General features: G+C 46.7%; 1 protein-coding gene across 1 annotated transcript in view; it reads left to right on the forward strand.

Annotated features, from left to right (window-relative positions):
• FAM13C (family with sequence similarity 13 member C) overlaps positions 1 to 15,110 on the forward strand; it is a 794,386-nt gene that overhangs the window by 196,587 nt on the left and 582,689 nt on the right. Inside the window, exon 3 of the mRNA XM_078642967.1 lies at positions 968 to 1,169. Coding sequence (XP_078499093.1) covers positions 968 to 1,169 — 202 coding nt within the window. The remainder of the gene's footprint in view (positions 1 to 967; positions 1,170 to 15,110) is intronic.

Here is a 15,110-nt window from a genome sequence, read left to right on the forward strand (position 1 = left end):
TTAGGAGGTTTCAGTGAGAAATCCCCAGATAATCCAAAAACAGAAACATGAAAAACACACAGCTAAAGAAAACACAGTCACATGGGCCCCATTCTTTACTTATTTACTCTGTGCAAGACGTTTGCTGCTAGGTTGTGAACATGAAGGGTGCATGTCCAAATGGCCAATCCTCCTGTCTACAGCATTACTGACATATATGTAGATGGTTCTCAAGTGAGAAGCGTGAAAGTACAAGACAACTTTTAATAAAGGAAAGGAGTATTGATCGCTTATCCAGAAAGTGAAAATAGTTTCTGCAACAGTAATTATCTTTTTTTTACTATAGTTCACTTTTATATCTAGATATTGCTTAAGCAACAGAAACCAAGTAAATAGATAAGCAAATAAATGATGTATCTTGGATATTGTTCTCATTTCATTGTTTGCTTAGTAAAATTCCATATAACATGCCTCCTTATCTGAGCTGCTGGTTGCTGTTTCTCTTTTAGTTTAATTGGGTCCTTCTCTGAGTTATTCTTCTTTTATTGAGAAGATTCCTTGAGAGCATCTTGTAGCCATCCCCTTCCACTGTGGGAAAACAACTTTGTATCAAACAATCCCAATGTTGTACCTTTTAATAAATTCACATAAATGCTAAATACTGCCATAATTTAAAGAGAGCCTTTCTTCTGCATGAATTTGGGAGCAACATAAAATCCCCTCTCTAAGAAAAAAAGATCTCTCAGCAAGACATTTGCAGGAGAGTGGTTGACACTTTGTACTTATGAAGCATTCTCTAAACATCCATGCTAAATCAAAGGAAGAAACAGTAACAAAAACACCAATGACTATGGAAAGAAAGGCAAATTCAAATTATCTCTGCATTTTCATAAGAGACTTGTGGCAGAAGAGGACCTCTCTGTTGTACTGTTTTCATTTTTGTAAATGTTGCATTTACCCTAAATATATTTTTTTCTCAAAATGGCAGAGATGAAAATAACAAGGAAAACTACATGCAGAGAGTCACAATCTTGGATGAAAAAGAGCCACCTATTTGGGATAGCCAACAGCATGTAGAGAAGAACATCTTTGATAGCACGTCATGGGCTGGAATGGGCCTCTTGCAAGGGAAGAAGACAAGACCCAGCATCATGGCTGACAACGGAAAAGGCCAGCCAGATGGGATTCAGGTAACAGACAGTCACCTGATCATCTTCTCTCACTATTTTTTGGCTCAATTTTTCATTTTCACTTTAACAGTATACAGCTTTGTCATGATCCTACGTTGGATTGGATTATTTTAGTATTGCTTATGTGTGATTGGAGAATTTTATTTTTGTGTTATATATCTAATTGTTTCATCAGATAGGATTAGAAAAAGAAATGCATGTGAGAATGGTATTAACATACCTTCAATACTAGTATCAGGACTTGATTCAGAGATTGTTAGTTGAAAATAGCACTGTAATTTGCTTTTAGAAAATAGAAAAAAAATCATATTTTAATGTTTTGTTGATTGTCTAATAAGATCCCAAGTTTTGTTGAGCCCATGTAGATGCCACTCGTTTTCACTTCAGGCACCATTACCCTGGCAATCCTAACGGTTTAATTGAGATTTATTTAAATAGGTGGAAGTAGCAGGAGACTCTCGGATAACAATTTTAATCAACAGAGAAACACATAAATGCAAACGTTTATGCAATTTATGGCATAAAAATCCAGGTCGTTATAGCACTTACTCAAGATGATAGTATTGATGACATATATGTGTGTGTGATTGTAGCTTTGTTTGGGACTTTAATATTTTCATCATTACTTACTTTGTCGTCTTGTTGATTAGTATTTCATATTTCTTCAGAGCTAATGTATTACTTTGCAAAAAACTGGTGATTAAGCTATTGTTTCTTGCATTACTAGTAAGACATAAATTGATTAGTTCATATTGTAATGCCATAGACAGTTATGTATAGATATTGAACAGCATGTGTAGGTAAATATAAATACTAAAGGTCAGTTGGTCATCTTACACATATATAAAATGTTAGTTAATAATTATACATTTAATACAAAAATGATTGCACAAGGGTCAGTGTTTGTAGTCTTAGCATTTCTAACCCCCTTTGTGTTCATTTTTGTCCTTATTTATTAACATTTAAATAATTTCCCCCTCAGCAACATAACAAACTTCCGGTTGTGGAAAAACCATTAGAACCAATAATTGTAATCATATATTACTAGGCACAGTTCTGCAATATCAATTCCCACACAAGGCACAAGGTATGAGGAGTGGGAGGATCAAGGCATGTGGTGTCTTAAAACATTGTGAATGCTAAAACCTTGTGAGTTTGTTACCATTTACAAACTCCCCTCTGACCCATTCCCACTGTGGATATAAGTGTATATTTCCTCTAGAAAAGGGAATAAATAATTAAGCTTTCAAAGTAGGAAGAGTAATAGAACACCCTCAAACGTTGTACGGATGATTAGGGAGTGGTCTCTTCTGCAAATAACACACAATATTTCTCGTAGTATGCCTGGAAAGCTGCATGCTGGAACAGGATTAGATTTACAGGTTTACTACTCAGAATGTTTGCGAATTTCCAACATTTATACATCTACACTGATGTCTAGGAGTAAACATACTGGTTTAAATTACTTTTCTTTATCTTTAAAAAAAAATCACAGGGCGGGCATCCGAGATGGCCGCTTGAGCACAGCGCTCTCCGGACCCTCGCCGCTCCCGGCATTTTATCCTGGCTGAATCCTGATTTCTTGCAAGAATTCGTGTAGGGGACGTTTGGCTGATTACCCTGGCACTTTTCAGAAATCGATTTGGATCTCGTATTCCTGAGATATGGTGCTCTGAACTTTTGGGCTCCGCCCTTGAGGTGCGCCCGGGACGGGGTGCGGTACTGTAGCCGTCCTGCAATTGAACAACAACGGCAGGAGATCTGGCCTTGTGGGTCCCCCCTTCCTAAGTTTCGGTTTCGATTCCGTTCCGACTTGGGCCACGGATGTGGATGTCGTGTTGCGACTGAGACTTGGAGGCAGATCGGCTGTTGGGCTTTCATGTGACCTATTTGCTGGCTTGGCGACCTCTACCCGAGTTGTGCCCCCTTTTTATGTACTTTTGATCCTGTACTTTGGGTGTCGGGCCCGTCGAACCTGGTGGCTTGTCCTGTGACGCATCTTCAAAATGGCGGGCAGAGGGGACAGAGAGACGCGCAAGACGAAAACACCTCTGCGCGGAGCTCCAGTTCAATCAAATGTCATGGACCGTTATACCCATTCTAAGGGGTCCCCCGGAGCTGCCCTGCCTGGTTCTAGTATAGCGTCCGAACGAATTTTGGAAGAGTCGGCGGAGCCCTCCCTACAGGATATCATGGGCGCCATCTCGGGTGTGAGGGAATCCATCGGCCTACAGTACGAGGCCTTGGCCCACAAACTTGACACCGTGGCTATTGAGGTGAATCTGATTCGTGCTGATCTCGGCAAGACGAATGAGAGGGTACAATCACTGGATATTAAATCCTCTAGCCTTACGAATGACGTCTCGGAGCTCCAAACAGAGATTGGAAATCTCCGTCGGGGGAACGACTTCATGACCCGTCGCCTGGAGGACTTTGAAAATAGGGCGCGTCGCTGCAATGTTCGCCTGGTTGGTGTACCGGAAAACCCTGAACCCCACTCGGTGGATCTCCTGGTTGAGGATCTGGTCTTGAACCATTTGGCCCCTTCTGGTCTCACAAAATTTTTCACGGTGGAACGTGCACATCGTGTTCCAGGGGGCAAAGTCAAGCCGGGAGCCCCGCCGAGACCCATTGTAGCGAAGCTTTTTCATTATAGAGACCGGGACGCTATCCTGCAGGCCTCGCGGGTGAAGGGCCCGGTGGCCTTTGAGAATGCTACGGTGAACTTTTACCCGGATTTTTCCCAACAGGTTCAGAGACAACGTATGGAGTTTCGTGGTGCCAAGAAACGTCTCCGGGATCGGGGCCTACGTTACGCCATGCTCTTTCCCACTAGACTCCGGGTTGAATACAATGAACGTACCCTTTTCTTTGATCGGCCAGATGCTGTTAATGACTGGCTGGACTCATTGCCTGACCGTCCTCCTGAGACAGACTCCGCCGCTCACCCTGGTGGTGCCGAAGGTGGTGTGGAGATCTAACTGTTCGGCTCTTTTGTCTTATTTTGAATACATTCTCAGGAGTGTTGGCCGGCGTCCCTCTACATTGTGATCATTCTGTCTTTCGTTTGTTATTTTTGTTCTTGCTGAGGTCGGGGGTGGATGGAACGGAGACCTTTCCTCCTCCGGGGTCTTTGTGTAGAATAGGGGTTCTTGGGCGACAGGCACACTGCAGGTTGGGGTGGCTCTTTAGCTTTTTGCAGGGGTGCAGGGTGGGGGGTGTTTCTCTTCAGTTTGGGGGAGGGGGGTTGGGAAGTGTTTTCTTTTCTGTGTGTTGTTTTCAAGGCGAGTTGCTCCTGTGTTTGCTGCTGTTTCTGATGTCTAGCTCATGGACGAGGGGTCTTGGCTCGGACGGTTGGGATGGGGGGTAGAGGGTTGAAATTTCTTTCCTGGAACGTTAATGGCCTGGGAGATCGTATTAAGCGCAGTGTGGTCTTAAAATGTATACGACGTTTGTCACCGGACATTGTTTTCATGCAAGAAACCCATTTGATTGGTAATGTTTGTTATGCAATGAATAGATGGGGCTACCGCCTTGTGGCGCACTCGGGGTTTACCTCCGGATCTAGGGGTGTGGGTATTCTTGTTCGAACCTCCCTCCCCCTGGCTATCGATGAGGTGATTCATGATGACCGTGGGAGATATACTGTCCTGGTGGGTAGGTATGAAGGCCGCACCCTATCTCTCTTCAATGTTTATGTTCCCCCGGGTTTGCAGACCTCTACTTTTACTGACTTGGGCCGTGTTTTGTTAGATCTCCCTGATAGCACTCTCTTTCTTGCCGGTGATTTTAATTCGGTGCTTTCCGGCCTTCACGATCGCCATCCCCCTAGAGATACCCCGCAGGCTCAGCAGTGGTTGGGTGGGTTTTTAGATACCTTTGGCCTTGTGGACTGCTGGCGACTGTTGCATCCTACTCAGCTCCAATACACCTTCCATTCTGGGGCCCATGGCAGTCTGTCCCGGCTGGATTATTTCCTGATGCCCGCAGCCCAATCATCGGCGGTTCGCGAGATTTTACATTTGCCGAGGGGTATTTCTGATCACTCGCCGCTCTGGCTTCGTTTCGAGGTTGGGGTAGAGGCGGCGGGCCGAGTGGCTCCCATTAACCCTTGGTATCTTTCCTCCCCTGAGACTCGTACCCTCTTGCTCAAGTCCATGGATGCATATTTCCTGGAAAATGAGGGGTCGGTCTCTTCGGCTGTGTCCCTGTGGGAAGCTTTTAAAACTGTGATTCGTGGACAGGCCCTTTCCTTGATTGTTGAAGCTAAGAGGGCAGGGAGGAAGGAGGTGGTGGACCTTGAGGGGGAGATCTCTGCTTTGGAGGACGAGTTGGAATCTGGTGTCACGCCTGAGAAACTCCATGCCCTGGGTCTAAAACAGTTTGCATATAAATCTCTGGTCACTGACGCTGCAAAGGTGATGTTTCGTGAGCAGCAGGGCAGATTGTACGATGTGGGTGACAAGGCGGGCAAACTCCTAGCGTGGTTGGACAAGAAAGAAAGAGTTAATCGTGTGGTGCCCGTGATTCAGTCTGCGAGTGGTGAGAATGTGATTGATCCGACCGCCATTGTTGATCGTTTTGCGGAATATTTCCGTGTGGTATATGCTCCCGTGTCTGTGAGGGATGTTGCCGACTCCCGCCTTCTTCTGCGTGATATCACTTTGCCCTGTGTCACCGACTTGGACCGTATTGCTTTGGACTCCCCTTTTACGAATGATGAGATAGCCAATGCAGTTCGATCGCTCCGTTCGGGCAAAGCACTGGGCCCGAACGGTTTGCCTATTGAGTTGTACAAATTACGCCCCGATAAGGTGGCGCCGTATCTCCGCGCCATGTTTCTAGAATCTCGGGAGCGGAACATACTTCCTTATGATCAGCGTCTGGCGACAATCGTCGTCATTCCCAAAGAGGGTAAACCGCGTGACCTCTGTTCCTCGTATAGGCCCATATCCCTATTAAATGTTGAACCTAAGGTGTTGGCTAAACTTTTGGCGACCCGTCTCCTTTCGGTTCTTGGGGAGTTGGTCCATCCGGATCAATCTGGCTTTATCCCGCATCGCAACACTGCTCTGAATTTACGTCGCCTCCACGGCGCGCTGGCGAGGGCGGGGCTTTTGACTGAACCGGCCATTTTGGCGTCCCTGGATGCCTCCATGGCCTTTGATACTGTGGAGTGGCCCTATTTATGGGCGACACTTGAGAAATTTGGATTCGGGTGCGAGTTTATTAGCTGGGTTAGGCTGTTGTACGCGGAACCTCTGGCGCAAGTTGTAGTGAACGGTAGAGTGTCGGCCCCCTTCTCCTTGGGCAGGGGTACCCGTCAGGGTTGCCCCTTGTCCCCTCTGTTGTTCGCGCTCGCTCTTGAACCGTTGGCGGCCTGGCTCCGTTGGGAGCCGTCCCTTAAAGGTATTCGTTGGGCCCCGGACTTCGAAGACCGCGTCTCGCTTTATGCGGACGACATCCTCTTGTATCTTACTTCTCCTCGCAAGTCTTTATCTGTTTTATTTGACGTTCTTGCGTCCTTTGGCGCTAACTCAGGCCTCGTCATCAACTGGTCTAAATCCTGTGTATACGTTTTATCTGGTATCTTGCCTCCGTTGCCTAGTAGACTTCCTCTTCAGGTGGTCCGGGATGGTTTCAAATACTTGGGGGTTTTCGTTACCTTGGATCCGTCCCTTCGTTTTGATCGTAATCTCCTTCCCCCGTTGCTTAGGCTCCGTTTGGACGTTGCCCGCTGGCGCAAACTTCCCCTGTCTCCACTGGGTCGGGCGGCCCTGTTTAAGATGATGTCACTACCGCGGTTTCTCTACGCTCTCCAGAATTATTATGATCCTATCCCCAAGACCTATTTTCGGGAGATTGAGAGCCTTCAGAGGCAACTTATTTGGGATGGGCGACCGCGCATTGCTCTCGCGAAACTTTCCATCCCGTGGTACGATGGGGGCATGGCGCTCCCCGATATTAAGAGATACTACTGGGCTTCCCATCTGTCCGCTATTAATCACGCTATGTTCTCTCCGGGTCGTAATCCGGCGTTTGAGATGGATAAACTTCAGCTTCCGGGAGGTGACTTTAATAGAGTGCTCTATTCTCGCTCCGCTGGGCGCCATCTTGTGGGACCTACTTTGACTGCTTTGACAGTGTGGCGTGCTGCGAATGTGAGCCTGGGCTGGGAGGATCGCTTGACGTTGGCGACGCCGCTTTATGCTTCAGAACGTCTGGGCGGTCTTTGGTCTTCCAAGGGTTTTGACCGTTGGGACTTGATTGGGATCTCTAAAGTGGGGGATGTATATTCTAAGGGTTCTGTGCGCCCGTTTCAGGCCCTCCAGGCTGACTACGGCCTGAGTAGTCGGGAATTCTTTCGTTATTTACAGATCAGGCACGCTTTGGTTTCGGTGTTTGCTCCTGGTGAGATTCCGCCTGACTCTTCCCCACTTGAAGACCGTATCCTTGACGTACATCTTCCTGATAGCACTATCTCCCTGATCTATAAAAAGTTGATTAACAATCGGACTGACTTATTGGCCCGACTTCGGGAACAGTGGATGGGAGATGGGTTGGAACTTGATGATGAGGATTGGCAATCGGCCCTCTCCTCTCCGAAGGAGGTGGCTATACCGGCTCGACTCCGTCTGGTCCAATTGAAGATCCTTCATCGGGTGTACGTGACGGGACCGCGACTGATGGTGATGGGCTTTTCCTCCGATGGACTGTGTAAGCGTGGATGTGGTTTGCGTGCTACTTTCCTGCATATTCTTTGGGAGTGCCCGATGGTGGCTGCTTATTGGGTGGCCGTGCTTGATCTGATGACTGTGGTGACAGGGATATCCTTGCGACCGGAACCTCGTCGCTGTCTTTTGAATGTTTGGGAGCCCACGGACTATTCGGTGGCACAGACTAGATGGGCCACCCTGGGCTATATGATTGCGAAGCGAGATATTGCGCAACTCTGGGGGGCCTCCAGGCCCCCTGCCCTCTCGCAATGGGAGGATAATATGGATTGGTCCATGTTCCGTGAGAAAACTGTCTATGTGGCCAGGGGCAGACCCAGGGCATGGGTGAAGGTGTGGGGTCAATGGAACGAATACCGTGGCGACATTTGTACTCCTCCCCTTGTGGACACCATCGAGATTACCCTATCTCCTTAGGCTAGCGTTCCCGGAATCTTCATATAGGGACTGAGCTGGTGTCTCCGGCTCTTCCCCCCTTCTTCTTCCTGATCTCTGCCCCCCTCCGCCCCCCCCCCCCACTCCATACTCCTTAGTGCTTAGGATATTGCTACTGCACCTCCGCTGCTGTCCCCCCCTTGCGTCCCTTGGGCTGACCTTCAGTGATACACTCTCGCCTTTCTGTATGTTTGTTCTTTCATATATATAAAACCTGTTTTGGTCCTGTATATAATGTGGAATATTGCATTGTTGATTGACGGTTACCTCTGCGGGCATATATGATATGTGTCTACTCCTTTTTAGCGGCTGGCCCGTGTGGTTGTAGGCCCATCCTTGTACCTTTCTGCTTGCTCAAATAAAGGTTTTTAAAAAAAAAAAAAAAAAAAAATCACAGACCTTTAAGTATTCTTCAATTTAGAGATTTTGGGCCCATCCCAATTCACAAAGAAGTCGGAGCAGCATACCAAACTGAGCATAACCCCGCTCAAGGGGAACAGTGCCGGAATTAGCGCTTTCTCTGACACAATCCTAGCCAACTGGGGCGAAATGGAGATCGTCACCCTAATGATGGAAAACAAGGAGCAATGGAAAGTTGCCCTCCTCTACAGGCCCCCCGGCACTAAAAACAACTTTGTCAACAAGCTTGTGGAGACAATAGCCCCACATGTCCTGGTCTCCGGTAGTTTTATATTACATGGGGATTTTAATTATCACGCGGAACTAACTCAAGACCCCCACACCAGTGATCTTATCACAAGCCTTAACTCGTTGGGACTAAATATGTTAGCCACTGGCCCCACACATAAGGCAGGCCATTCACTAGATATCCTATTTACAAACTCACCAAAAGTCGAGATCGATCACATTCTCCACATCCTATGGTCATACCATCACGCTATTAGATTCAACATCTCCATAAACTCAACACAACATCAGGTCAAAAAACACGTGAAATGGAGTAGGCCATGGAACAAGATCGACCCCGACTCCTCCTCAACTCACTTCTCTCCCCCCACATCACTGAGCTCACCGACCCTAACAAGGCAGCAATTGACCTAGAATGCGCCATTACCTCCACCTTAGATATAATTGCCCCTAAAAAGGTATCCAGATGTCCTAACAAACTCTCCCCATGGTTCACCCCCAACCTGGAAAAAACAAAACTCTCGGCCAGGGCAGCCGAACGTAAATGGCGAAAAACAAAGAACCAAACAGACAGACAACAATACAAAGCAGCTCACAGACACTATATGAATGAAATAGCCGCAGCAAAAAAAACTATCTAGGGAACAGGATAAATATGGCAGCCAGCTCACGTAGAGTGTTATACAAAATAGTTAAAGATTTTACGACCCCCCTGCCTGCCAGCCCCCACTCACCGAGTCACAGGAATGGGTCAACTCCCTCTCATCCTATTTCCAGGATAAAATTAATGACATCCATTAATTCTTCCGCCAGACAACCGACACTATTTCAACCAACTTTCCCCCCAAACAGGTTGCTACGGAACCACCGCCCCCTCGCACCACAGTCCTTAAAGAATTCCAACTGTTCTCAGAGACAGAAGTAGCCTACTCATTGAACAAAATTAAGTCTGGATCACCAGAAGACCCAGCTTCTTCTCAAATCCTAGCAAAAATTCCACCTGCTCTGATCCCCGACCTTACAAAAACTCTTCATCTTTCATTGTCCCATTCCTCTGTCCCCTCCCACTGGAAGGAGGCCATTATAAGACCAATCTTTAAAAAAACCTCTGCCGACCCCAAACAGCTTTCCAATTACCGTCCAATTTCCCTTCTACCAATGTTTGGAAAGATTATGGAATCATTAATAAATAAGCAACTATGCAAACATCTAGAGGCAAACCAGCTGCTTGATCCATCCCAATCAGGATTCAGAGCGTACCACCGAATTGAAAGGGCACTACTAGAGATTGTGGACAACATTAGGCTGACCCTCGATGCAAGACAATCCGCTATATTGATCTTGCTCGACCTGTCAGCGGCCTTCAACACCATCTCACACTGCATTCTTTTAGTACGCTTGCCAGAGATGGGTGTCGAAGGTCCAGCCTTACTCTGGATCAAAAGCTACCTGACCGAACGGCGCTCAAAGGTCCAAATCGGGTCTTTCACCTCAAAAAACTAGGACAACGATAAGGGTGTGCCCCAGGGATCAATACTGAGCCCCACACTTTTTAACTTATATGTATCCCCCCTAGCACGAGTAATCAGGGCACACAGCTTTGATATTATGTCCTACGCTGACGATAAGCAGCAACTGATCACCCTAGGCCCCGACCCCAGTGACACCAAAGTGAGATTCCAATAATGCAGGATCTCAATTAGTGACTGGATGACCAACAACTTTTTGATGCTCAATGCTGACAAAACCGAGATCATGCTTTTTGGAAACGCCCACAAACATTGGACTGACGAATGGTGGTCACCAACGTTGGGACCCTGTCCCCTTCCCAAGACATCACTCCAAAATCTGGAGGTGACAATTGATGACAAGTTGTCCATGACGAACCATGTCAACAAGATAGTGCACACCAGCTTCGGACTGATGCCCAATCTTAAGAACATTTTTAAATGGATCCCCCTTCCATTACACAAGCCCTTAGTCCAAGGCCTAATTATAAGCAGTTTGAATTATGGCAATGCATTATTTGCTGCCATTAACGATAGTCTACTGGCAAAACTCCAGGTCCTGCAAAACACCGCGGCCAGAATGGTGCTTGACCCCCCCCCCCCGCACTCCCTCTGTGCCCAGTCTTAGGACACTTCACTGGGTCCCTATAAAGAAGCGCATTAACTTCAAGGTATGCTGCCTAGTTCACAAAACCATCAATGGCCAAGGACATAAATATCTAGAAAAAAAACTCACAAGCCATTGTCCGGTCGGAACTCTCCGGTCTACCAACAAGTCTCTCCTAACTGTCCCCAAAGTTCGCACAGTTAGAAACGGCGACAGGTCCTTTTCAAAAATAGCCGCAGAAGCCTGGAACGCTCTGCCCCTATACATCAGGACTGAACCCAACCACCTGAGATTTCGAAGACACTTAAAAACTTGGCTTTTCTAGCTACTTCTTCTGAGCATCTGTCAAGCGCTCTGAGACCTACGGGTGATTTATGCCGTTATGCGCTATATAAACACACATACAAATACAAATACATCCAGGGTCTCAGCTGTTATCAGAGGAAGAAACTGTCGTAAAAACCCAAAGGCCAGACCCCATTTTGTGCCTGACCGTTAAGTTAGCCTGTAAACGTTTGACCCAGATACTTCATTTTCCTCATATTTCGAGGAACTCATGCAAGTGTCAAATCATCGAGCCAATGACATTGATAATCATCTAAGATAACATAAGTGTGATACAAGTTCCCTGTTATCTATGTTTCAAGGTCTGACAGTGAATGTATAATATAAAAAATGTAGTCTGAATAGAAGCACGTTTGTCATACTGGTTTATACTGTTTTGTCTTGAACTGTCATACTGGTTCATACTTATTATGTCCAGAATTAAGTGCAAATCCCCAATGTAGGGTAAATGTCAGTGGGCATTGCTATAAAAACTCCATGAAGTGGTCACTGATTAAGTGAGTTGTTTGCCTCAGATTATCACCAAAGGCCCTGCGAGAGGTCCTGTCAGAGACTGCCAGACTGCCACACTTCTGCAACATCCATTCCTATGCTGAGAGCTGATAGTGAGCCAATTCCCAAAGGAGAGTAGCTGAGCCCAGTTGATGTGTGTTCTCCTTTCGAGGGAACACTCTCTCCCTGCTGAAGTCTGGTAATCACAGCTTCTTCACTGTGAACATGTATGCAGTGCACTGAATCCCAAGATACTCTGGATGCAAGTAAGCTTCTCTTTGCTCCCTAAATAGGCATAAGTCCTTGCTTTTCCCACTGGCTGGACTGGCTGGACTGTCTGTACTGCCGCCGGAGAGACTTCCAAGGCTTTGATTGCGATTGGAGACGGGGCACTTTTGATATCTGGGAGTACGGGTGGCACTTGACGACTGGCAGTTGCTACAACTTAATGTAAACGGGGTGATCAAAGAATTGAAGTGATCAGTGGCTTTCTGTAACACCCTGCCGCTCTCTCTCATGGGCAGGATAGCAGTGTCTAGGACGGTTGTCCTCCCGCGTTGCTTGTATGTGCTCCAAAACTCGTCATGTGGTATCCCAGTGCGAGTGTTCAAGTAATTGAACTCAGTACTGGTGTCCCAGTATTGAGCTTGTCGTCGTAGTAGAGTGGCTTTGATCCCCTCATCGAGACGGTATGAAGAAGTGAGACTAGAAGTTCCCAGGTTGGATTTACATTACATGCAGCTCCCTTACAACATGCGGCCTGGGGATGAGGGAGACAATTAGGAAAAAGATTATTGAGGGGACGAGTCCAGCCAGATAGGCTCCAAACGGCACAGACGAAGGGTGCGGGTGCCATAGGAGATATGCCCTATGTGGTCAAACAGACCCCGAATATATGACAGTCTTTTGTAGAATGAATACTACGAAATGCGCCATTTCACCGGGAGCTCACCGCATGGATACTCGCCCCAGTGTGGAAAATGATGGAAAGTATGTCATTCCAGGCATGGAGGGAGGGCGGGCTGCCAGGTAATGGCAGACGTGTACCCTAATGAGATCATCATCTCGTATGAGCAGGACTGTGAGTGTTTTGGACTGGGTCAGGGCCAATATTTACAGTACACTGGACTCATGGACCTGGCTAGAGCGACATGGCTCACATATCCTAATGTTCCACAGACGACTCAAACACTCAACATAATCAGCTTATATTGCTAATATACAGTGCCATGAGGGCCGACTTAATCGGATCTCCCTCTGGAGCACGGGCAGCATGGGATAGGGATGTGAAAAAACCCCTAGGCGATAAGAAGTGGAAAGCAATAAGTGCACTCACACACACCGTATCCTGCAGTGCACGTTTTAAGTTGATACATTTCAACTACTTACATTACACTTACATGTCCCTGGCAAGACTGCATCGTATTGACCCAGATCGATTAGATGCTTGCCCTAGATGTGGTACAGAAGGAGCGGATTTTCTGCATCTAGCATGGGGTGTCCTGGGGTGCACCAATTTTGGACCCAGGTGGTTAGCGGGTGAGGGGGGTACCAGTTTCCAGGTGGAGCTATCCCCATTTCACTGCCTACTGGGGCAAGTCATGAAACCCAAAAAATGCAAGTTGGTATACAAACTCTTGCAATTACTCCTTGTTTTAGCAAAGCGCAGGAACGCCGTGATATGGATGGTGATGCGATCCTCCACTGTCGATGAATGGTTGAATGATGTGCATGAGTGGACGCTTGCGTAGGAGGCCCACATGAAGGCCAGCAGAAAAGATGAAAAGCTAAAAGAGAATCTCTGGACATGGAGGGAGCTATGCAGAGTCTTTTTAAACCTGGAGGTAAATGTGAGTAATCAGCATGTTTCAGATGCGAGTGACAGTATGACTGAGGAAGAGGAGAGCTGATGTCCTGGATATACTCAATGTCAGGTTCTTAGATATAAGGCAACTGGTAATGCAATCAGTGATAATGTACTGTTTAAGTAAATGCACTTTGTCCTTGGACCTCATCTGATTGCACGATTGTAACTGTACACCCACTGTGACTTTATTGAAAAGCAATAAATAAAGGTTATTAAAAAAAGCTTCTCTATGCTCTCCTCGCGTACCGCATAGAAGGAGTGTTTAGGGTGTTAGGTTCCCAATGACAATCCAACCATGTTAGAAATTTTAATATTGTTCATGCTATTAGTGGCTTGCATTAGTGCTGTTTTAATTATATTCTGCGTGGTTATTACTAACCCTGGGCGGAGTTCGCGGAGTTGCACTACGCGAAACTCTGTGAAAAAAATCTCTGCCGCACTACGAGGAGCTAGCTCCGCAAGCGGCGGAGTACGATAGAAAAATGCAGTTCGCGGTAATTGCACAGTGCCGAATGCTTGTCAGCACTGTGCAATCATTGCGAATGACACCATGCACAGTTCAAGCGGTCCCTGCTTTCCTTATCTGCCGCTCGAGCAGATTTTTACTCGAGCGGCAGATTTCTCAATGTGAACTGGCAGTTTGTCAACACGAGCTGTCGCGAGCACTCGCAATGAGAAACCTGAGCCCCCCGCGTTGGGAAATCTCACCGGGATGCTGACTTTCCACGCTCGCGCTCGCCAACTTGATGTTGGTGAAAGCGAATGAGGAAAAATCTCGCCAGGAGGTTGATTTTCCTTGCTCGCGGTCGCCAACTTGACGTTGTTGTACACAAGCAAGGAAAAAAACGGAACTCAGCGGTCTCCGTGTAACGTGGAGTGCAGAAAACTCCACAAACTCCGCGAGCGGGGCGGAGTTCACTGCCCAGGGTTAGTTATTACTCGTGCTAAGAAACAGGAAGAGACGGTTAAAATAAACACTTTTAAATATAACATTTATTTTCTTTAGGACAGTTATTGTGTGTGATGTTCTAAAGAGCGAAATTGAGTTTGAATTAACTCTGTGTCCCTTTTTAAGGGACTTTTGGTAACCCCAAGGACACATTGTGCAGGGCTACAACCTGGACTTTCATGCTCAAGCGTTGGTGTGCTGAATCAAGTTAAGAAATCCATGGGAGGAAAAGCCAAACCTGTAGAACTAAGCCAGAGCGAGCCTTTGTTTATGCAACATTTTGCCCAATGTGTGGCATTCTGTGTTCTTTTGGGGTTTTTGAGTAGCCTTTGAATATACACACACAACAGAACCAC

This window comes from Lissotriton helveticus, chromosome 5_1 (assembly GCF_964261635.1).
Source record: "Lissotriton helveticus chromosome 5_1, aLisHel1.1, whole genome shotgun sequence".
Classification (NCBI taxonomy): domain Eukaryota; kingdom Metazoa; phylum Chordata; class Amphibia; order Caudata; family Salamandridae; genus Lissotriton; species Lissotriton helveticus.